The sequence below is a fragment of the Trichomonas vaginalis genome, chromosome III (genome assembly GCF_026262505.1).
Source record: "Trichomonas vaginalis G3 chromosome III, whole genome shotgun sequence".
NCBI classification, from domain to species: Eukaryota; Parabasalia; order Trichomonadida; family Trichomonadidae; genus Trichomonas; species Trichomonas vaginalis.
Window position 1 is genome coordinate 8,740,001 of NC_067205.1, and position 24,560 is coordinate 8,764,560.

Genomic DNA, 24,560 nt, shown 5'->3' on the forward strand with positions numbered 1-24,560 from the left:
TAGACAACATGAGTGTTGTATGCTTAAATTAGGCGTTTATACTAATGTTATAATGAAAGCAATTTGCAATTTTGGCAATTCCGACATCCTTACATTACATTAGCACCGAATGGTATTGTTATCACACAATTCCAGTAAGAATCACAGATTATTTTATGCTAGTATACATACAGGCTTCTTTAGAAAACTTACAATTATGAATTTTGAGATTGTATATTAAAACAATATTTGACTTTCCAAAATGCTGAGTAAGCTCCATATCTCACTGATTGCTAACAACTTGAAGCTATCTATATAATGTAAAAGATTAAAGTTTTATAACAAATGCATAGAGAACTTTTAATTTGTGTGGTGATACCTTTTCCATAATGATACAATATACAATGCATTGTAGACACAAAAATTAGATTGTAAATTATTATCATTGTGTTTTGATCTCTTCAAAAGCTTTAATACTCAGAGTGTTACAGAATGATTTACAATCCTTCATATTACTGATTTTACCGGTAAATTATAATTATTCCAAATGAATCAATTCTACTTGCCTTAAATATGAACTCCTTGTGAACTTATAATTAAAAATACTGTAAATAAATTCGAAGAAACAACCCCTCGATAACAGATAGCGAGTGATGTTAAAATGCATTTAAGAAATATGTTATCTAGGGATTACCCATAACACAATATATTCTACATGGAACTGTAATGCATTTTCGTACACATACACGTTATCAAAACCTCTATAACAAGATCTAAAGTACTCACAAAATCTAGATTGAGAGGCGGTCAATGACTTTTGAGGGGAAATTAACGCATGGAATTTAATATTATTTAAGTTGATATTCTTGCTTATTATTTCAGAAAAAAATCTTAAAAATTTCAATATGAAAATTGAAAGCAATTCAAAAAAATTGCTAACATGTAAATTTTAATATCCTATGCATAATTTCATATTTTGAACATTTTTTATTTTTGTTTAAAACTTAAAATTTTGCGAATTTAATATAATTTATAAAATATAATACGTATATATATTTAAAATACACTAAATTTAATTGTTAATTGACGTTTTTGGGAATGAATTTTATCAAAACATGCCTGAATCCGAAAATTTGAAAGAACAAATTACACAATCATATCTGTAGAATTCAAAATACAAACTTAAAGATTGTATACGTTTAAAATTATTCAGATTGTGTTTGATTTCCACTCATTCTGTTTCTTTTGAACTCTAACACTAACATTTCATGATGATTACATGATCCATTTATACATGGTTGAATTGTTCCAGATTCTACCAGAAAATCAATCCAAATTTCTCAATGCATTCATGTTGATTGGACAAAATTTAAAATTTATCAGCCTGTTTCCAGAGAAACTCATATATTCCCTAATGAAATGTAATTTTTGCTACATTTATTTCAATCAAATTTCAAAAAATTGACTGCAGAGCTTGAAAAGGTGATGAATCATGTTGTTATTAGATGTACATATTAGATTTACTATTTCCAAAAAAATGCTCAAATTTGAATAGTTTTTAGAAAATTTGGAATTACACTCCTTACATTATATATAATTAAATGTTTAAATTTTATTTATTTTTCCCTTTTAATTTTATAACGTGCTGTATCAAAACTAACCTCTCAATTGAAGGCCACAAAATCTAAGTAGTGAGGGTACACAAATTTTGTATGGAGTACGGTTCAATTTTTGAGAGCCTCACTACTTAGATTTTGTGACTACCTGATCTAGAATTTCTCTGTTCACTTTTATCATGATAAATTTTGGAATTAAGAGCATGCATATCACTGATCAAATATAAATCAAAATCGAATGGTGTTAGTCTCAAATTCTAATTTCAAAGAAAAAACTTCCCTCGATTCCGATAAATTTTAGAAAAACATTGTTACAATTATAATTATATTCCATTTCTGAAAAAATAAATTGAAAATGAGGACGTAAAAAGATTTTCTGATGAGGAACTTAAAACTTTTATAAAAATCATGCTCTCATTGTGTTTGGTAACATTTTCTTATTTGAGGAAGAACGTGGGTATTCAAATTTAGAAGTTCTAAAAAGAAAAAAAATTATTTTTTTGAATAAATGACGAAATTTTCGAGGCAAACCTTACCTGAGCAGTTTTTGCAAGCGGAAAGTTTTGTAAATCTGGTCTGGGAGATCTGTGAAGAAAATTTCGAGCATTGCTGCAACGCAATCAAAGAAACGATTAATAATAATCTATTTTCTAAATCGACAACTATAGACATACTATGTGCAATATCAATATTCAGACCGCGTAAAACCCGAATTTTATACAAATGTATCCTTACTTTAGCTGATAATTTTGATATTGACCAAGTATTTTTTCGTTCAACAGCTCTCAAGTCGGCTTTAGCAGATACAACGCACAACAACAAATCATACGCGTACATCGATGCAGAATTAGATGACATTTTAAACATTTACAAGAAAAACGAAATTGGCTACTGTTTACTGAATGATGACCTCGAAAACTTTCAAAAACTTACACTGAACCAATCATTCGACATAAATACTAGAATGGCTCTTTGCAATGAACCTCAATCAAAAGAAACAACTTATCTCAACGTTGCTGCTAGATATGGAGCCATAAATTGTTTTAAGTATCTCAATTTAAATGGTCTTATGCCTGATTCAGATAGTTTTAACCTTGCAATTCTCGGAGGAAATTTTGAAATCATCAAAATTCTTTCTTCAACAGCAAATATCACTAATGTAAGCTTACAAAAGGCCGTTACAAGTCATAGAAATGAAATTGCGCACTGGCTTATTGAAAATTACGAATTAAAATGTTCATGGGAGTCAATGTTACGAAACTACAATTTTACGTTCTTCATTGACTCATTATGTTCATGTCCGACCTTAGATACCTTTGATTACCAGAACGATACCCCTCTAATTGCTTCCTGTCGAATTGATATTTTATGGCTTTCCAAATTCTTGATGGAGCATACGAAAGACATCAACCATTACAACAACCAGAAGGTAAACGCTATATTATGCGCGTCAATGGGCAAAAACGAAGAATTAATAAATATTTTATTAGATAAAGGTGCAGATATCAATAGCCACAATGCGAAAGACGCAACACCATTGATGGTAGCTTACTCTAATAACAGAAGAGAGATCGCACAGTTGTTAATTAAAAAAGGTGGAAAAACTAATGGAGAAAGTAACGATTTGTTCTGCGCAATCGAACATAATGATTACTGGACAGTTGATATGTTACTTAAACAAGGTGCTGATGTAAACCAAACATTTAGAATTGAAAAAGTGACGCCTTTATTCCATGCTGTCTATCATAGATTGGATGAGTTGGTTAGTTTGATACTACAATACAAGCCGAATGTGAATCAGAGGGTTGGATATGGTCAAATGACTGCTTTGATGGAAGCTTGTAAAAATGGTTCCGAAATCATTGTTAGAAAGCTTCTGGAAACTGGCGCTGATGTTAATATGATGGATGAGAATTGTCATGATGCATTGTATTATGCAAATTTGTCGAATTCCAGCGAAATTATTAAAATGATAGAAGAAAAGTTAGAAAAACCAGATGAAAATATAGAGAATTAATGTTATTATAGAATTTTTTATGTGTTTATTTTGTTTTTTTATAAATTTTGTCTATGAAATTTTTATTACAAAAATTTTTTATATGAAACATTTGACCATTATGTTTTCCATGAATTGTTTGAAATATAATGATCTGTTCCTTTCGAATTCAAAACTTTATAACAATAATTTCATATCTTAAAATATTGAAGTTATTATAAATGCATTCATATAAATATCAACACTATCATTTTGATCTTACACAGGCTATGTATAGACTTACAAAATGCACAATATACTTTACAATGATTAGTTAATAGTACCGAGTCAGATTTTAGCATTTGTTCATCATAGTATTACCATTATAAAGCTTCTTTGATATCCTATACTTCCATATCAGTGTTGGTCTCTATTGTATTTCAAATAGTTCTATAATTTGAAAAAAATTCTCCATATTGAGTTGCAAAAGTAAAAAATTGAGGTATATTGTTTAAATCAATGACAATAGTGATATGCATTTTTGGGAAACTACTATTGATTGGACTCAATATTCAAATAGCAAATTTGAATTTTTCAATTATAACACTAATTTGTGATATGAATGTATATATCCAAATTTACACCAATTGAGCTGGAAGACAATTGCATGAATCTCAAAAGCACTACATATATGAATTCCTAATTTGAGATTTATTGATCAATCAGCTACTATGACTAAAAGCATCATAAAGTTGTCAGAGGAAGAGCAGAAATAAATAGTTTTGATTTAGGGCAAGTTAAAGAATGCATCTGATCATTCAAAAAAGTGACGAAAACATAAATTAATTTTATCTTGTTGTTTCTGTTTTAATGTCAATCGATGAACTATTACAAAATAAAACATGCGTACAAAAAGAAGCTAAAAATGATATTTCCCAAGACAAAAATACTCAAAAACAGACAACAAATTCTGAATCTAACAATGATATTGATCTTATCAAAATGTTTGATGATAACATAGCAGCATATGACAAACGATATCACATGAAATCAAATGAATCCATTGATGAAGTTTTTGCTTTAATCGAAAAAGTTTTAATTTCGAAGTATAAAACGCCATCGATCAATATTGTTTTAACAATACTCGAAGCAATCCGTTATAATTATAGATCTATCAATATTTATATTGATTTACTCAAACGAATCATCACAAAATATCCAATTCCTTCTTTACCAAAAGAACAAGTTGAAACTGCAAAATATAATGGCTTGATATTATCAACTAACCCTGAAGAAATATGTTTAATCGACAGATCCCTTTATGAGCAAGAAGAAAACGAAATTATAGAAATCATTGCATATGATCAAATTGATAAATTCAAAGAATATATTAGCAAAACTAAGAAGAATCGAATTTCCAGTTTTGACATTCCTTCTTATAGACGTGTTACTCATATTGAAGGTTGTGCATATTTTGGATCAGTAAATATATTTATGTTCCTATTCCCAGATGCATATAAATCGCCAGAAACATTTGAATGTGCTATCATAGGTGGTAACACTGATATTATTAATGAATGTTTGAAAAACGGTATGTTTTATTTTGATAGCGTAAATACCGCTATTGAATGCCATAACAATCAATTTCTTGAATATGTTTTAGAAATGGGGCTTGTTGATATTAGAAAATTTAAATATTTAGTTGACTCAACTTGCACTGCAACAAATTTGAAAGCTCTCTTCCTTCTTTACAATAAGGATAAGGAAGGAACAGCTCAAACATTTGCAGCATTTCCACAATTGAATGATATTATCAAAAGCAAAATAATTGATTTTTACATCAGATGTCAAAGGATTTTTAAATGATGCAATATATCATAATAACTTTGAGATGGTCAAATTTATCATTGATTATTACAAAGAAAATAACGAATTGTCTGACTCTATTCTTGAAGAAAATCTTTTACTTTCATTAGAATTTGGACAATCTGAGATAGCAAAATTTTTAGTTTCTCTTGGTGCAAAAATCAATAAACCTGACGAATTAAATAGGGAATTTAAACGTGCAATAAAAGAACTGAATGAAGAAATTGCAAAATTACTTATTTCAATTGGTGCAAATGTCAACATAGATATTGACGATTGTCATTCATATCTTCATAAAGCAGTATATAAGCAATATGAGAAGCGTGTTGCACTTCTTGTCAAACTTGGTGCAAACATAAATTCGCACGATGAAGATTATAACACGCCTCTTCATCTTGCAGTAAGAGAAAGAGATTATCAGATTGTGGATCTTCTTATTTCACTTGGTGCTGACCTTGAAGCAAAAGGTGAAAATGGACTAACACCTTTGCAAATGGCAGAGGACTATAGACACAATAATATTATACAACTTCTAATTTCAAAGGGAGCAAATGTCAATGCGACAAAAAAGAAATAAATATAAGTTCTCTAATGATGAATTCTATTCTCAAAACTATTTGTTTCTGTTCCTATTTGTTTTTAAATATGCCCATTCGCCCGTATGACATGGCCTTCAATTCTGTTCTTTAAAGTTATTTTTCATTTACGCTTCCTAGGGAGTTTAATTAAAGTCAGAAGGACGTAACTGCACCATTAAAAAAGAAATCATTAGGGAAAACCGCAACCACTTTTTTTAATCACGATTTAAATATATAAATCGCGATTTTTTAGAAAAATCGCGACTTTTTTAAAATCGCGTTTTTTAATAAATTGCGATTTTATTGTGGTCGCGATTTTTCAAAAAAATCGCGATTTATATGGAAAATTGTGATCAAAATTAAACGCGATTTTCTTTATCAATCGCGAACATAGAACAAATCGGAACCATGATTTTGGACCTCATTAAGCGAAAAGGTCGCAATTAAATTCAATAACAAAGCAATTCACAAAGATTTTTTGAATCTAGAATGGCTGTTTATCCATTTTAGACTGCTCACAATATGGTTTTTCTGCATACTTGCCGAAATCAGAGATCTAAAATCAAACAATCTCGATAACAAATACCTCAATCCCACTTTACTGGTCAAAATTCTTGAAGTCTTACTTTACTGCACTAATTAATCATAATTTACCTTTAACTAAAAAAATATTACATAAATCTAACAAAAAAACCTTTAGCAATAAAAATACATTTGCTCAAGCCTATCGGCAACTCAAATCTAAAAAACTTTTTATAACATTCTTATTACAATTTTTATTTTATTCTTATATTTATATTTTTTAGTTCACTTTTTAAATAATGATCTTTAGATTGAACCAATAACGCGATTTATATATTTAAATCGTGATTAAAAAAAGTGGTTGCGGTTTTCCCTATTAAATATAGATAAAACGATATTCAAACCATTAAACATTTAAGGGTGCACTTACGCCCCTATGACATGGCATTCAATTCAGATGTTTAAGGTTAATTTTCAATGATGCTTCACGCCAGTTATCAAAAATTTGAATTAAAGTCAGATGGGCGTAAGTGCAGCCTTAAATAAATCCATTTTTACAACACACAGTCTCCAATTTAATTTCTTCTGTTTGATTCTCTTATTCTGGGGACAGTAAGTTATGGAGGCTCAAATCATCCAATTTTTTTATTTATAAAGTTTTAAAAAAGTGACAATATCAAACGAATCTTGTCTTGTTGTTTCTGTTTTAATGTCAGCCGAAGGACAATTGCAAAATAAAACATGCGTACAAAAAGAAGCTAAAAATGATATTTCCCAAGACAAAAAATACTAAAAAACAGATAACAAATTCTGAATCCAACAATGATATTGATCTTATCAAAATGTTTGATGATAACATAGTAACATATGATAAACTATATCACATAAAATCAAACGAATCCATTGATGAAGTTTTTGCTTTAATCGAAAAAGTTTTAATTTCGAAGTATAAAACATCATCGATCAATATTGTTTTAACAATACTCGAAGCAATCCGTTATAATTATAGATCTATCAATATTTATATTGATTTACTCAAACGAATCATCACAAAATATCCAATTCCTTCTTTACCAAAAGAACAAGTTGAAACTGCAAAATATAATGGCTTGATATTATCAACTAACCCTGAAGAAATATGTTTAATCGACAGATCCCTTTATGAACAAGAAGAAAACGAAATTATGGAAATCATTGCATATGATCAAATTGATAAATTCAAAGAATATACATGCACAACAACAAAGAATCGAGTTTTCAGTTTTGATATCCCTTATTTTAAACGTGTTACACTACTTGAAGGTTGTGCATATTTTGGATCAGTTAATATATTCATGTTCCTATTCCCAAATTCATATAAAGCACCAGAGACATTTGAATGTGCTATTATGGGTGGTAACACCGATATTATCAATGAATGTTTGAAACATGATATGTTTTATTATCATATTGTACAGACTTCTATTGAATGTCATAACAATCAATTTCTTGAATATGTTTTAGAAATGGAACTTGTTAATATAAGAGAATATTGGTTTATGTTTCAACCCATTTTCACTTCAACAAATTTGAAAGCTCTATTTCTTATGTACAATAAATATAAGGAAGGAATAGCTCCCTGCTTTGCAGAATTTCCACAATTAAATGATATTATCAAAAACAAAATAATCGATTTTACTTCAAATATCGAACTTTTTTTAGAAAAAGCAATACATCATAATAACTTTGAGATGGTCAACTTTTTCATTGATTATTACAAAGAAAATAATAGTTTGTCTGACTCTATTCTTGAAGATAATCTTTTTCTGGCATTATTTTTTAATCGATCTGAGATAGCAAAATTTTTAGTTTCTCTTGGTGCAAAACTTAATGATGATATAGTGTTAAATGATGAATTTATAGATGCAGTAAGAAAACTGAATGAAGAAATAGCAAAATTACTTATTTCAATTGGTGCAGATGTCAACTTAGAAATTGACGATTATCATTCATATCTTCATAAAGCGGTATTGGACAATGATAGCAAGCGTGTTGCACTTCTTGTTAAACTTGGTGCAAACATAAATTCAAAAGATGAAGATCGTAACACACCTCTCCATCTTGCAATAATGGAAAGAAATTATAATATTGTGGATCTTCTGATTTCGCATGGTGCTGACCTTGAAGCAAAAGGTGAAAATGGACTAACTCCTTTGCAATTGGCAGAGGCATATATAGCCAGTGATATTGTACAACTTCTAATTTCAAAGGGAACAAATGTCGATGCGAAATAAAAGAAATAAAGTTGTGTTCTCTAATGAAGTTCATTCTTTTTTGATATTTGAAATCAAAATCTGGTAAAAAAAGAAACCACTGAATAGGCCTATTTTTCATACACAGCCTACAAATTAAATTTCTTCTGTACGGTATTTTCATTTTTCTAATGAACGTAAGTTATGCTTAATTTGTAAACTAAATCTAACTCACAATGAATTCTTTATACAATTTTATGTCCTGAAAATCGGAAGAAATAAAAAATTTTTAAAAATTCGTTATCAAATTTAAGTTGATAATGAATCCTTTACATAATTTATTTACTAAAAAGTCTGAAGAAATATAGTATAAATCAAAACAATAAATTTTTAAAATAAATCAAAAATAAGGAAAGAAAATATCCGTATATATACAAATAAACATAACATAATACATAATGCAAACATAAAAATAAAATAATACATCAAAATAATTCTAGAGTTTCTTGTATTTGTTCATTTCGAACTTAAGTGACTCAAGATGATGTTTCAGATTTGATCTGAAGTCCGATTTGATCTCAGAAGAGAACAGTTTAGTCAGCATTTGCTGCATGACCCGAACTGCCTTGGAATTTCCGAAAATCAAATAAGAATTTTTGATCGTGCACGCGAAACTTCCCATTTTAGGAGCAATTAGTGGTAGGAAATTGTCCAGGAGGCCAAATCCTCCAATTCTTGTCAATGTCATAATAAATTTGCAGAATTTTCTGAAGACAAAAGGATTTTGTGTCTCCGCCATCTTCTGGAACTTTATCTGACAGTCCGGTAGAGAAAAAGTGCTGATGACCGCATTTTTATTTTTCTCGGCCGCGTTGAAGATTTTCCAAGCTGCATCCATGGACTTCCTCGTTCCTGTGATCAAGTTATCGAGTAATAAATGGACAAATTCGCCGTTGAACAAAATTTGAGATGAGAAATTTGGAAAATTCGTGCATTGCATGAGAATTTCGAAGCATTCCTCAACGTTGATGTTGCTGCCACATAAGGCTTGCACGCATATTTGTCCTAGGAACGATCCTGCCAATCCTTCGTAATATGAGTCGGAGTCGGTGAGTTTTATCTGGTTCATTAGACGGATTATGGAGTTTATGATGGGAAGGAACCGCTTGGAATAGCCGTGAAGGATGACTTGTAAGATATCGTTTATATGATCTAATTGCGGTGGACAATTGCCTTGGCAGACGTAGCGGCCGTACTGGTTTAATATAATGGAGATGAACTGCGAAGCGGTGGCCGAAATTTTGAAAATAACATTTTGTTTGAAATTTCGGCTCTGGAGAATGAAATTGTGGGCGAACCAGCCTGAATGCATGCACATAATCGAGTTCAGGAAGTATCTACCGATCTTGTATTCGGAAGCTTCGATGACAGTTTCCAAAATTTGATCTTTAAGGAGGAGATTAAGGATTTGGTCGGAAGGAATCGAGGAAAGTGTACAGATGTCGAATGATGTTGGTGAATAGACGTCGTTCTTAAGGGATTTCATTAATCCAACACAAATAATCGGATTTTGTAAGAAACTGGCGATATTTGCAAGCTCAACTCTGCAGAGACGATGGAGCTCACAATCGAACTCTGTAAATGGAGGAGAAAGTTGAAGATTGATGAGAATTGATAATAAATGAACTTGTTCAACGGAAATCGAGAAATGGGAGCAGTTTTCTGGTCTTTTATGTAATCTTATGTTCTCGTGGCATAAAACCAAGAAGATTCTGACAAATCTGTATAAAAAATCGATATTATCTGGATTTTTGAAGATATTAAGCATAAAGAGCCTGATCTTTGGATATTTCATCATCAGTTTGAAGAAGTACGATATTCTATATGCATGGCATGATGAGTTATCCGCGATATCCAAATATTGATTTAATTCTATATGATTAAATGAATTTATAAGCTTGACAATCGGACTTGTATTATTTGTGGTTGCTTCTAGTAATGAAGAGAGCTGTTTCTCATCAATACAATAGTTGAAAATTTTAAATGGATTTGTATTTATGACATTTTGTAATTCTTCTTGAACGTAGCTCTTGATTGGATAATGAAGTACTTTGAAAGCATGTTGCGGTCCATTCGATTTGATTTTTGGCTGATATTCTCCAAAATAAATCATTTGATTTAAAAATTCATCTTTGTCAACGCCAAACACCATGTTTTCGGCGAGTATATTTTCCTTTTCTGGTGGGTTCGTCGGTTCGTAAAACAAATCTAAATTTATCGAATCATTTGGCTTTTTAAGGCCTTTTACCCAATCGTATGAATAAATTAAGTCCGGTTGAGACTTTTCTTGCGTTTCCTTCTCGATTTTACCGATTGTTTGATGGTTTGCGAACTCAACTTTAATATTATTTTTAAAATTGCGTGCGTCTTGAATAGAAACCGAACCGTGGGTTATTTCATACCAATTTAAGTATGCATGTTCATAATCTTCGAAATTTTCATATAATAAATAATTTGGCTCCGGAGGAATGGATTGAGACTGCCATTGCCTGTCTACAGTCATATGGTGTAATAGCATAACTGTATCACGCTTCGGAATTTGAACTGGCAAAACTTCTGAAATATCTACTCTCTGATCTGAAAAAAACTTCGAAATCATGCGTAGGAAGTTTTTAGGTTGCAGTGGATTTTTTGCCGGATCGAATTTTCTATATATTGGAGTATTAACTTCAATCAAAGAAGGACGCAAAGGAATGAAAACTTTGGAGACAATCTTCCTCGGGAGAAGTATGTTTTTGATTAGTGTTTCAATCCGAGACTTCCATGCATGGATTCTAGTTTCGTAGTCTTTTTGGGTTATTTCTGGTTCGATATTTGGAAACTCGAGCTGTTTTGACGATAAATAACTATAGTTAAATGCTAATTCTAAGAGTGTAATTATGGAATCGTCATTAACTAGATCAAAACGGATTTTTTCATAAAATTTATCATATAAAATCAAATTTTCACCAGCATACACTACACTTTTTACAATGTTTTCATCGTCCTTCGATGGGCTTTTAATTAAAAAAGAGTCTCCGGGTGATAATTCATGCGCATCGAAGGTAGAAACAGACATTGAATTCGACATTCAATGTTAAAAAGTGACACGTGTAGAGAGAATTTTTATTCGGCTTTTGAACTTAAAATGTAAAGCCATGATTGAATATTTAATGAAATAATTTGTCAGATTTTTCGTTTGACGTTTTTTTCGAAAATTTTTTTTGATCGCAATATTTATTTATATTGAATTCTATTGTATATTCAAAATCGATTTAAAGATCATTTTCAATTCAAATTCGGAATTAATGAATCGCAGTATTAGATAATCCACTGATTAATGTTGCTTCATAAAACACATCCCAAAATCAATATTTGCTTCCGATATTAATTTGACTATTTTTCTGATAGTAGATCGGAGTTTTATTAGCCAGGATCTAAATATCTGATAATAACTTTAGATGGAGTTTAACGTATGCAAAATGGTATATCAATGACTAAAATGATTTGTTTAAGAATATTATCTTTTGAATTATGGAATTTTACTGTTCACTTTCAATTTCTGGTTAATAAACAAGTTTATATAATGTATTCATAATCATAGATGCAATCATTAATTATCAGTAATACTATTGTATATAGAAAACAAACAAAATAGAATAACTTCCATTGTTTTGATTGGTTCTAATCCGGTGGAGCCATTTGAAATAAGAAGATCAACTATCTCGTTATATCCATTTTCATATGCATAATAGATAGCTGCTTTTCCTTCATTATCAATTGCGTTTATATCCACATGATAAGCGATCAAAAGTTTTATTATTTCTATACAATTTTTACTTGCAGCATAATGAAGAGCAGTTCGCCCGTTATTATCCCTTGCATTAATATCTGCGCCGTATAAAATAAGAACTTCTGATGTCTCTTTGTGGTTGCTTCTTGATGCATAATGAAGAGGTGTTACTCCATGTTCATCTTTAACATCAATATCAGCACCATTTGAAACAAGAAGTTCTACAATTTCTTGATGGTTATTGATGGCTGCGTGATGAAGAGGAGTTTTTTGAATTTCGTCTTTTGCATCTAAATCTGCACCATGTGAAATAAGAAGATCAGCAATTTCTTTGTTATTATTTATAGATACAAAATGAAGGGCTGTTCTATCATAAATTGATTTTGCATTGATATCTATGCCATGTGAAATTAGAAGTCCCGACACTTCTTTATAATTTTTAAATGCTGCTAAATGAAGAAGATTTTGGGATTTTTCTGTCTCCGAATTTACATCTGCACCGTATTTGAAAAGGAGTTCAATAATATCTAGTCTATTAAAAAATACTGCATAAAAAAGAGCAGTTCTATCTAAATCATCTTTTGCATTAATATCTACGCCATTTAAAATGAAATACTCTGCTGCTTCTACACTATTTACAGTTGCAGCTGTATGAAGTGGGAGCAACTCAGTTAAATCAATCTTATTTAGATCAATATTGTGATTAATAAGAAGCTCTATTAATTCTCTATTATTTCTTTTTATCGCATAATGAAGAGATGTTAGATCATGATTATCTTTGGTATTGATATTTGCGCCATTCAAAATAAGAATTTTCGCTGCTTCTGTATAGTCTTTAATTATTGCATATTGCAAAATATCAAACCCTTTATCAGTTTTTACATTTGGATCTGCACCAAACGAGATAAAAATTTCTACAATTTCTGTATAACCACTCTCAGCTGCATATAAAAGAGCACTTGAACCATCAACCATCTTTGAGTTGACATCTGCACCATGCCACAAGAGCAGCTGTGTAATTTCTTTATTATTATTGTTAACTGCACACATTAGTGCTGTTGCATCACCATTGCCTTTGGCATTGACATCAGCATTTTTTGAAATAAGAAATTCTACGATTTCTTTATTTTTGCTCCGAGCTGCATAATGGAGAGGAGTCATCCTTTCATTATTTTTAGCATTGACGTTCGCACCATTAATAACAAGAAGTTTTACAACTTCATAGCAATTTGCAAATGCGGCATGATGGAGTGCCGTATCCCCTTTAAAATCCCTGGCATCTAAATCTGCACCATTTGCAATTAGAAGTTTTGCTATATCTATTTTTTCTATTGCAACATGAAGAGCAGCAATACCTTCTTTAATTTTTGCATTGATATTTGCCCCATGAGAGATGAGGAGTTCTAGTATTTCTTTATTATTCTCAAGCACTGCTTGAAATAGAGCTCCAACTCCATTATTATCCGTAGCATTAACATCTGCACCAAATGCAATAAGTAGCTCTGTTAGATATTGGTTAATGTTTTGAATTGCAAAAATGAGTGGAAAATTTCCATCATTATCTTTATCGTTGATATTTGCACCATTGAAAATAAGTTTTTCTGCTATTTTATTGTTATTATTATTTAAAGCTATCTCAAGCGAATATATTCCAGTATTAGTTTTTTGATTTACATCAGCGCCATTTGAAATTAGGATATCGGCAATTTCTTCCTGATTATAAATTATGGCATCATGAAACGGAGTGAATCCATCTTTATTCATTGAATGTACATTTGCCCCAAACGATATAAGAAGCTCTACTATTTTAGTATTTGGAATTCTTGCAGCATAAGAAAGGGCTGACTCACCATCACTATCAACAATATTGATATCAATTCCTTTGTAGATAAAATACTCAACAAGTGATGGAATGTTGAATAATGGTGAAAAAACAAAGCATTTGTTTAAAGAATTAGTAATATCAATATTTACCAAATAAGCCTTAAGATTTTGACAATGATAACAAGCAAGTAAATCGATATCTAATTCATATTCATTTGCCAAAAAAGATACAAAATCAATGTTATGTGAATAAATTGCATAAGTCATGCATAACTCGTCAGGAAATTCGAACTTCAAACATTCGTTCATTATATCGGCATTTCCGCTCAAAAATGAAAATTGAAGACATATATCGGTGATTTCTGAATGAAATTTTGATCTTAAAAACTTAAGGATACCCTTACATTGCGTAGTTAGAAAGAGAATATGATATTGTCATGATTGCTAAACTTTTAGGCTCCAGAAATGAATATACATCAAACTGAAACAATTGATAAATTGAATGAACTTTTGAGAGGTTCTCAAATAAAAAAAATTATCTAATTTTTTACAATATTACTATTATTTTATCCACATATGTATATATAGTAATTTGAGAAAACTTTTAGGAAAAAATAAGTTTAATAAAAATCTGAATTTTACTTGTTGTGGGATTGTTATTAATTGACACTCCAGACGTATTACTAATAGTTATGCGTATGCAATTAAAGTATTTCTGATGGACAAAATGTGAGATTTATATCAGATAATTCATTTCTACTATTAAGTTATTCATTTATGAGTTTGCACTTATTCGCACTAAATAAATAACTATTAAAAATTGTTTTAATTAATTGACACCATATAATAGAGTGAATTTTGTTTGATCAAACAACAATAGATGATAGATATAAAGCCAAGAAACTTGCTATTAATATGCTCTACTTGCTATTTCAATGTAAGTATGATATTTTCTAAATGTTTCGTTCAGATAACTTAGATATATTAGTCAAAATTTGAAATTTTAATAGCACATATATTAAAAATAATTATTATTCATAAAAGATTAATGAAATAGTAAAAAAATCAATCAAATTATAAAAATACAACATTTAGAAGAATTCTTATTATCCTTCAAAAAGTCAGTATTTCTGCTGTAATTTTCTACAACATTGTAGTTATTGCACTTTGTCTATGGATTTGTATATATGTTATATATAAATTATATATCTAAACTGCCCATAAGTGCAATTTTTATATAAATTGTTTATTTCTTTAACAATTTCATATGAAATATGCTTTTTTAAGCGTATCAAAGCTGTGTTCTTAATGTGCATGGATATATCAAGAAAAATGTTGAAAAAAAATGTGAATTCACAAATTCACTGAATTTTCACCGTTTTTTGAATTTTGCTACAGCACTAATATTAAATAATACTAAATCTTCTGTCTTTGTAAAAGAATAAATTCTGACAAAAAGTGCTCGTTTAAATTTAATGATCATCTGTATGACTAAGTGGTAAAAAGTGTTTATGACCAAAAAGGGTTACATGCTTAGTCTATTTTTCTGACAGGATACTCTAGATTTACATGATCTCTATTTCATATCTCCGTTTTTAGATTCTTCGACAGATTTTATGATAGAAAAAGATTAACAAATTTCCGGCATGTTAATGAAGAAATCTGCAGCTACCCTCAATATTATTTCAATAATCAGTATCGTTTCTCTTACAATTTATTTTTTTCTCAATAATTTAACAAGAAATAACAATACACACTTGGTTTTACGTATAAAAGCTAAGTGTCGAACTTAATCAACTTTACTTACTTAGCAAATGAATATTTTTGTGGTTGCGAGTTCTGAATGCTGAAGTTTTAGATTTCTCTATAAATGATATCATTGCACTTACAATGTTGTTCCAGCCTATCGCATAAATCATAGAAAATCCAAAAAAAAAAAAATAATATAAAGAAAATTCATGTCATGAAGTTCAAAAAATACCGTGTAACATTAAAATTTGTTATGCATAATACATTTTAGCTATTATTGATTTTTTTTAATTTTCGAGAAATTGAATAGTGAGTCCGATAGAGAAATTTTTAAAAATCCTAGTGCCTCATAGAAGTAATTTCCCTCGTCTCCCATACTTCCAAATGTATGCATATGACATAAACTTTTATGCATTACACAAGTGGCCAATAATATCTATAGAGTAAAAAATTAGAAATTTAATTTTTTTATATGATAGTTATATTTCAGATTTGCGAGCGTAACTTTTTTCTCCATGGCATACTTGTTTTAAGAGCAAATGATCAAAATCGTCCTTCAATTATTGAAGGAGCTGATATCTTTTGAAAATTGAATTGAAAGGGTATTCAATTTTCAAATTTCCTCTCAATTTTGGAAACATATCAACTCTATGAATTAACAATTATGTGCCTTCACAGTTTATCAGTCATATAAGGTGCTTATAAAGAAAAAAGTTACGCTCGCAAAATATGTTTTTATATAGATTTCACATAAAATAATTATGTAATTTCTAAAAAGAATATTTTTGTTCTTGAATATTAAAGTGTATTGTAGTTTAAAAAGTTTTAAATATGTTGCTAAAATTTCAGGTTTATAGCTCATGTCTAGCATGACTTCTTCGTATGCGCAAAAAATCTGACACGTAAGGGTATCCTTAAAGCAATTAACCGCACCATGATAGCAACATAATTCAAGTAATGAAAATCCATTCTCGGATTGAGGATAAAAGCTGCTTTGAAATCTTTGAGACTTATCAAAATCATCTTTTGATGTGAATGCAATAAATGATTTTATGTCATCCTCCACAATCGCATTGTAAATTGTGTTTTCATCATGCACGTTTAATGATTTAGTTTCTTCCACTTCATTGAGAAAATCTTTAAGACCATGATGATCTGATGTTAACTTATAATCATCAGAAAGCATTTTTATTATGAGATAATAGGAAATTAAAAATCGATTGTAATACTGTGAAATATATAGTAATTTATCACAAATATATTCAGGTGGATAAATGTTTGTTTCAATTAGGTTTATTTTCATCATTTGGTAAATTTGTTTTATTTCATTAAGATTTTTTGTTTTGATTTGTATGTAAGATGAAAATATTTCTTGATAAGCTCCATATTTTTCCATTAGCTCGTTGAAAAATGGATTAAAATCATTCTTTTTCGACATTTCAATTGAAAAATAAAAAATAAAAAAATTACAACATTCAATTTTTATTCGATTTATTCAAAATCAAATCTGACAAAAATAATCATTGGGATTTTTATGTTATCCTCTCTTCTGACAAGTTATGTCTTCATCAATTACTTTTTCATCTTTGTTCAGGGGTCTAGAACTTTGTAAACCAAAAAGAGATATACAGGCGTGAAGATGCATAGAAAATAAAACCTTAAACAAGAATTTTGAGAGAATGTCAGAAAGTGGTAAGTGCACCCTTTAAAAAAAATCATAAGGTTGAATAAAAAAAGCTTAAAAGGTACGCAACTTTATTATTTTTACAAAAAGAATTTGAGATTGAATTTTTTGATATTCATAATCAAGTGATATTCTAAAAAGATCATCGCACGAACAAACAAATCTGCTATCTCGTTTTGCACCATCTGAATGAAAATCACTAATTATTGAATCCCGTACGTAATCAGGCAATTGATTAAACTTATCGGAAATTTCTTGAGTTGCAACGCATTTTAAAGTGTTGTCCGAATATACTTCAACCACATCAAAATCCTGATTATTGTTTAAAGTAACAGAATTTAATCCATCTTCCATTTAAACTGATAAAAAGTGACGCTGATTTCAATAAATCTGATGAAAATATTTATCAAATATAAATTTATTGATAATATAAACTTTTTGTCTATTTTCTCAATTCATTATAAACAACAATAAATTTTTGACTTTGCAATAGATACATGCTGTATTTCAATATTTATAAATACATTGAATATGTGAATGTTCTCTGACTAGTTTGAGTTTAAGATTAATACCTTTCGTTGGATCACCTTCCTTTAATAAAGAGTAAGATTTGTAAGATTCTTCTTACAGTTCTGGGATGGGAGATGAGTGTATTTTGAACGAAAATAAGAAAAAAAACTTCATGAATAGCAAATAATAATAAAAATAAACAAGAAATTAAATAAATAAATAAAAAATTACTTCGCATATTTTGTGATAACTCTTTGCAAACCTTCCATTGAAACAGGTTTAACAACGAATGTATTCATTCCTGAGTTAATACACTCATCCATGTCTTCTTTCAATGTACTTGCTGTGAGTGCAATAATTGGAATTTTTGAATATTTTTTGTCTGAATTTCGGATGATTTTTGTTGCTTCAACACCATCCATAATTGGCATGTGTTGGTCTATCAAAATGATATCGAAATCTTCCTTATCTAAACTATCAATTGCCTCCTGTCCATTGGACACAATCTTGAATTCAAACGACAATTTAGTCAATACTTTTTGAAGAACTAATTGATTGACTTTGTTATCTTCTGCTGCCAAAACTTTGATTTGTTTCTCTTCTTCTTCACTCAAATTAGACTTCTCGTAGTATTTATATGATCGCTTAGCCTCATTTAATAATCGACGAAGCTGTGCTGGTAAAATTGGTTCTTTGAATATTTCATGTGTCACTTTTTCATTGAAATAACGGTTTTCTGTGAAAATAATGATTTTTGCCTTTGGATAAATTTTTTCCAACTCATTTGCTTCATTTTCATTTTTAGCAGCGACCACTTTGATATGAGCTTTCTTAACAATCGGATCTTTAATGATTGTCACACCATAAAACTTCGCAAACTTCATCATGATGACGTAAGAACTCATTCCTGCCAAATCTAACAAATAAGTTGGTTCATTACTTAATTTCGGATTTATATATGGAACATAACAAACTTCATAAGGAAAATGAACCATAAACGTGGAGCCAACATTTGGAACAGATTCTACTTTCACTTCACCTCCGATTAATTTCAATAGTTTTGAAATTAATGACAAACCAATTCCAGAACCACCATAATGTCTTGTTACAGAAGAATCACCTTGAATGAAGGTTTCGAAGATCTCTGTCAGTTTTGATTTCTGTATACCAATACCTGTATCAGAGACATTTAAGTCAAAACCGCCTCTATCGTTGTTGACCCTGAATTCGCAGTTTATAGACCCTTTTTCTGTAAATTTGATGGCATTTGAAATAAGGTTATGACAAATTCTCATCAAAAAGTGTGGGTCTCCATAAAACATCAATGGAAATTCAGCGTCAACATCGACGAAGAAGTGGACATTAGGGTTGACTTGTTGACTTAGATTAGTAAACAAAGGCTTGAGATATTCAGCGATTGTGAAAACGATGTAAGAAGGTGTCATTCTGTTCTGATCAATTTTAGCAATGTCCAAAGTATCATTTAACATCTCCATGAGTCTGTTGAATGAATCTTTGACGACTTTCATCATTTGCTGCTGTTCTTCTGTCATTTCTGTTTGCATCAATAGTTCTAGCAATGACAACATTCCGCCCATTGGTGTTCGAATTTCATGTGTCATGTTTGCTAAAAACATTGATTTCGCATTGGAAGCTTCGAGTGCTTTTTGCTTCTGTTGTTCAAGGAGGAGCTCGTTTTCGCTGAGTTCTGTTAAATCGAAGTAGACTCCACTTAAATTGTTGTTGTTTTTACGGCCACGGAATAATATCCATCTCATTTTCTCGAAAATCATGGAGACTTCGACTTCAAATGGTTCTTCATCGATAAGGGCTTTGTCGAAGACGTTTCTCACCTTTTCAAGACAATCTGATGAAACATTGTGCTCCAAACTTGTTAAATTCAGGTGTACGGGCTTGTAAGTAACAGGACGTGATGTAAAAACAAGTTCTTGCTCATCATCGTTCTCAAATTCCCAATGAACAACATTTGAATGGAAAAGTGCCAAATCAATGACACTTTTTGCATCAATGAGTTGGTCTTTGAATCTTTTCTCGTAATCGCAAAGAATGAAGGCGAAGCGATGGTGTCATTTTGATGCCTTTCCATAATGGTGTCATACCATCTGTATGTCTTTTCATCTGTTGTGATTACTAATGCGAGAAAATGCAAACTCGTCTGTTCGCCGGATTTGATCTTAGCGTAGTTCAATTCGAACTTGGATTTAAATGATTCTTCGTAATACTCTACGAATTCGCGACCGATATGTGGTACAAACCGCTGAGGAGCGAATGCAGTTAAAATTTCATCGGTTTTAACATCGATTGAGTACAAGTTGATGTAATTACCTGCAGCAGCCATCAGCGTTTGGTCCAAATCAATGGCAAACTCTGCTGTCGGCTGTTGTAAATCTTCGTGGATACAGAATAAGCAGTTATGGTAAGAACAGTACCACATGTACTCTCCCGTGCTGCTCTTGAGTCTGAATGTAATCCAATTTGGCGTTCTGATGTACTTTGAGAAGAATCCTGCATCTTCTGGGTAAATTATGTCGAAAATCGAGTCAATTGGTCGAGAATATCCAAGTTCTTGGGCAAGTGATTCATCCATGTAATTACTACCTTTATGGAATACATGAATATTCAACATTTGTTGTAATAATAATTCATCTGAGTGAATATCTGTTTCTTTGTCACAAACCTTCTTCATTCTTGTGAGATCTTCAACAAGGATCGTTCGCACGTAGTGGGATTTGATGTAATCGCGTTCAACCCTTGAAATAATTCCAATCCACTGATTATTTGGCATTTTGTAGATGTGAAGCTCGTCTGTGTTGTATGGTGTCTTCTTTATGCAGTTTACAAGGTCATCTGTCATTTTAATCGACCATTTTGACTGATGAGATAAGATATCACAACTTTCACCGGTACTTCCGTAAAATTCGAATAATCCGAATACGCCAATACGTCTAAATAGATCGTGTACACGTTGTAGTGTCTTGGAATCTTCAGAAAGTGAAATATTAAGATGGAAAATTAAAGATAAAAGTAAAGCAAGGGTTGCAAATGGTTCTTCTATGCTGTAAATAATCGGATAATTTTTGTCGATCACGCCAACAACGTAATAATTGTTTCTGCCGAGTTTTTGCATTGATGCGTAAATTAAGTAATTTTTTCTGCGATAAATCTTGAGATGTGTTGGTTTCATCTTCTGTACGATGTCAAAAACTATTTTGTTTATCTGTTGGTCCTTTGTACAGAACTCTATAACTTCTAATCCGGCTTGTACGTCACAGAAGAAGCCAAAAGCATCGAAATCGACTCTAGAAAATATTTGTCTTATCGCACAAATAAAAGTATCGATTCCTGTTGCTTTTAACATAATTTGATTAATAAGATCGTAAAAAACGAGTCTTGTATTGCAATGCATGTAATATTTGGAAGATAATGGATTTATTGGTTCATCTGTGTATATTTTGATTGGTTTTTCTGGAATATCGATTGTAATTTCGTGAGTATTTGTATGTGAAATTCCAACTATTTCAGGAAGGATGTTTTCATCGGAGCAAAGCTCGCATTGTTGGATCTGTGATGTTGTATTATGATTGACATCGAATAAGAAGCAGTGCGCTGTTAATCCAAGATTTATGAATTTTGAAAAGGGCAAAACAAAGAATTTATGGATGGAATTCGATTTCAAGAAATATCTAATCTGTGCATATGAAGTTTCATCGAACCAACATGTTGAATGATTGATAATTGGAACAATTGTAGGCTTTTTTCGTAAGAATTTTGAAGTTATTGTTGAATATAAATGTATCGTTTTGAAATCGCGTAAACTGTGGAAGTGGATTACGATATAAAATTGGGAGAAAACGTGTGAATAAAGCAATTAATGCAATAATTGTAAGAATTATCGATGCACCTTTTAATAATGGATATCTATTCCAATTTTGTTGACGAATTCTTTTAAAATTCGGATTAATTATCGCCATTTTTGAAAATATAAATTTCGAGTTTTGATTTTTCCCGAGAGTAATAGTAAAATTTTGCGATTTTAATTCATTAATTGCTGTTTCAATGGTATCGAAGTGCTCTAAAAAGTTAATGCTCTCTTTTTTGCACGATGGATTATAATATAGATTAAGTTTGTATCTTTCGGCTACTGACACTAAAAAGGACGATTCTTTTTGTAGTGAATCGGCCAATGGAATACCATTTTCTAGGGGCAGACCGAAGAGAAAGTAGAAAAAAGAGAGCATTTCAAATTATTGATTGTTGTAAATTTCATTTCCATCAAATTATGATCATTTTTAATGCTCATCTGAGTCTATATGATAAATGAGTGATTATTTTTTGAATATAATTTCAATGCGGCTTCAATTCTGAAACACTGATTATTTTAAAAAATGCTCATAGATGAAGCATACAGATCCGTTAATATAACATTGAATTCGTGTGGTTCAAAACTTCATCGAAAAACGTTGAAAGAGAAACAGAAATAATTTTGGATCAGTATTCTATAAATCAATTCCAAATTTTCTCAAAATCAATAAAAACCATCGTTTCAAATTCATGTCATTAGCCAAAAGCAGCAAAAAGTCGCTTTTACTGCAGTATTCTTGATACTTACGAAGTGGCAATATCAATGGCGCAAACAAATCCATGAAAAGTTTTCGAAATATTAATTTTTATGGAAAATGTTGTAAAGAAAAGCTCCGAACACCTTTTAATAAACAAATTTTTGATCACTAATATTAAAGGTCATGTACCTCTCTTAAAAAGCTCACTTAAAAATTTCATATCGACCGAAATTTGAAATGTTTTTTTCAGTTAAAAAAAATAAGAAGAATATATCTATAAATCTACAAAATATCTATTTATAAATAATAATATCCGCAAATTTATACTTCTTGCTTCTCTTCGCTTTCATTCGAGACGGTAGAGTCCTTCTTTTCTTCACTAGAAGCAGAAGAATCTAATTTCTTCTCCTCATCATCTATCTTCTGTTCTGCCTGGTTTTCGTCTAAGAAGCAGCAGCATGTAATTCTGATGATTCTTTCGCCGAAACCAGCAATGTTGTTATGAGCTGTAGTACCGACCATCATCAAGATGAAACCAGCGGCTTGTAAGATTGACCAGTAGTTAACAGCTTCACCGTATGTATGCTTTGAAGCGTAGTAAAGGATGACCATGATGATCCAAACAAGGATTGTTCTGCAGGCATTAACTAATGTTCTTGCAACAGCAGAAAGGTATTTGACGTAAACGAAGGATGTCCAGTTCAAAATGCAAACAGCGATTGCGGATGTGAAAACTAATGCGGTAACTTGTGGGATATGGAATGTCATGTATATTGTACTCTTGAAGTATTCTTGGACACCATAATCATTGCCGTGAATGGCGTTTGCAGCTGGTAATGCGATGGCGCAGCATAAGATGAAACCAGCCAAACCTTCACTTCCGACCAAGAATAGCGGAGGAATATTAATGCCCTTCAATAACTTCTCTTCGAAGGTGAATTGAATGGCAGAGAAGATCTGTGAAATTAATGTAAGACCAATACCGAGAAGTGACTTACCTTGGAACTTCGTTGTTCCAGAATCATCACTCATAACAGCAGATACACCAACGAGAACTAAACCAACAAGGGCGAAAAGAACTCCGGTAACGTGGAAAAGATTTGGTTTGCGACCAAGGAAAGCCCAAGAGAAGAGAAGTGTAAATACAATAACCATACCTCTGATGATCTGAATAACAGAAGCATTGCAGTATACAAGACCAATACTCATCATTGTTGTTGAAATTAAATCACAAGCAGCGAACAACAGAACATAGAGGGGATATTTCCACTTAAGTCCACTGGTCGGATCACCTTCAACATCTTCTCTTGCGATGAAAATGATTTTGTCGTTCTTCGGATCTTCCTCTTGAGACATCGAATCAAGGGAATTTTCTTCCTCTTCTTCTTTCTTGGTGCATCTGAAAATAAGCCAGCTAATGCCATAGATGATTAAACAGAAGAATTCACCTAAAAACATAACTGCAGTTAAAAGCCAGGGCTTTTCGAAATATTTGATGGTACCATCAAATGTTTTTCCATCTGTTTGATATAATAATTTGCTAACTATACTGTTACAAGCACCTGTACACAGTATAAGTAAGGCTACAACAATCTCAGCTACTACTGACGGCAT

At 30.9% G+C, this 24,560-nt stretch overlaps 9 protein-coding genes across 9 annotated transcripts, besides 2 other annotated features; 4 read left to right on the forward strand and 5 right to left on the reverse strand.

Moving 5' to 3' along the window:
- Positions 1 to 2,103: 2,103 nt before the first annotated feature.
- On the forward strand, positions 2,104 to 3,612 carry TVAGG3_0666790 (nerve growth factor signaling pathway; the record flags this gene model as incomplete). The annotated part of the gene is made up of 1 exon (XM_001317894.1): positions 2,104 to 3,612. The coding sequence occupies one exon, from the start codon at positions 2,104 to 2,106 to the stop codon at positions 3,610 to 3,612; it is 1,509 nt and encodes a 502-aa protein (XP_001317929.1).
- Positions 3,613 to 4,440: 828 nt separating this feature from the next.
- TVAGG3_0666800 (spectrin binding) lies at positions 4,441 to 5,436 on the forward strand (the record flags this gene model as incomplete). The annotated part of the gene is made up of 1 exon (XM_001317895.1): positions 4,441 to 5,436. The coding sequence occupies one exon, from the start codon at positions 4,441 to 4,443 to the stop codon at positions 5,434 to 5,436; it is 996 nt and encodes a 331-aa protein (XP_001317930.1).
- Positions 5,437 to 5,461: 25 nt separating this feature from the next.
- TVAGG3_0666810 (protein ubiquitination) lies at positions 5,462 to 6,013 on the forward strand (the record flags this gene model as incomplete). The annotated part of the gene is made up of 1 exon (XM_001317896.1): positions 5,462 to 6,013. One exon carries the CDS (start codon positions 5,462 to 5,464, stop codon positions 6,011 to 6,013), a length of 552 nt encoding a protein of 183 aa, XP_001317931.1.
- Positions 6,014 to 6,951: 938 nt separating this feature from the next.
- Positions 6,952 to 7,078: a mobile genetic element.
- Positions 7,079 to 7,222: 144 nt separating this feature from the next.
- On the forward strand, positions 7,223 to 9,014 carry TVAGG3_0666830 (spectrin binding; the record flags this gene model as incomplete). Its single annotated transcript, XM_001317897.1, has 1 exon — positions 7,379 to 8,809. The coding sequence occupies one exon, from the start codon at positions 7,379 to 7,381 to the stop codon at positions 8,807 to 8,809; it is 1,431 nt and encodes a 476-aa protein (XP_001317932.1).
- Positions 9,015 to 9,142: 128 nt separating this feature from the next.
- Positions 9,143 to 11,897, reverse strand: TVAGG3_0666840 (SCA1 complex scaffold protein SCAA family; the record flags this gene model as incomplete). Its single annotated transcript, XM_001317898.1, has 1 exon — positions 9,264 to 11,897. One exon carries the CDS (start codon positions 11,895 to 11,897, stop codon positions 9,264 to 9,266), a length of 2,634 nt encoding a protein of 877 aa, XP_001317933.1.
- A 522-nt stretch (positions 11,898 to 12,419) lies between these two features.
- Positions 12,420 to 14,732, reverse strand: TVAGG3_0666850 (ankyrin repeat-containing protein DDB G0279043 family; the record flags this gene model as incomplete). Its single annotated transcript, XM_001317899.1, has 1 exon — positions 12,420 to 14,732. One exon carries the CDS (start codon positions 14,730 to 14,732, stop codon positions 12,420 to 12,422), a length of 2,313 nt encoding a protein of 770 aa, XP_001317934.1.
- A 3,115-nt stretch (positions 14,733 to 17,847) lies between these two features.
- Positions 17,848 to 17,878: a mobile genetic element.
- A 715-nt stretch (positions 17,879 to 18,593) lies between these two features.
- On the reverse strand, positions 18,594 to 20,144 carry TVAGG3_0666870 (phosphorelay sensor kinase protein; the record flags this gene model as incomplete). Its single annotated transcript, XM_001317900.1, has 1 exon — positions 18,594 to 20,144. One exon carries the CDS (start codon positions 20,142 to 20,144, stop codon positions 18,594 to 18,596), a length of 1,551 nt encoding a protein of 516 aa, XP_001317935.1.
- Positions 20,145 to 20,266: 122 nt separating this feature from the next.
- TVAGG3_0666880 (uncharacterized protein) lies at positions 20,267 to 21,745 on the reverse strand (the record flags this gene model as incomplete). The annotated part of the gene is made up of 1 exon (XM_001317901.1): positions 20,267 to 21,745. The coding sequence occupies one exon, from the start codon at positions 21,743 to 21,745 to the stop codon at positions 20,267 to 20,269; it is 1,479 nt and encodes a 492-aa protein (XP_001317936.1).
- A 1,471-nt stretch (positions 21,746 to 23,216) lies between these two features.
- Positions 23,217 to 24,560, reverse strand: TVAGG3_0666890 (negative regulation of mitochondrial outer membrane permeabilization protein; the record flags this gene model as incomplete). The annotated part of the gene is made up of 1 exon (XM_001317902.2): positions 23,268 to 24,560. The coding sequence occupies one exon, from the start codon at positions 24,558 to 24,560 to the stop codon at positions 23,268 to 23,270; it is 1,293 nt and encodes a 430-aa protein (XP_001317937.1).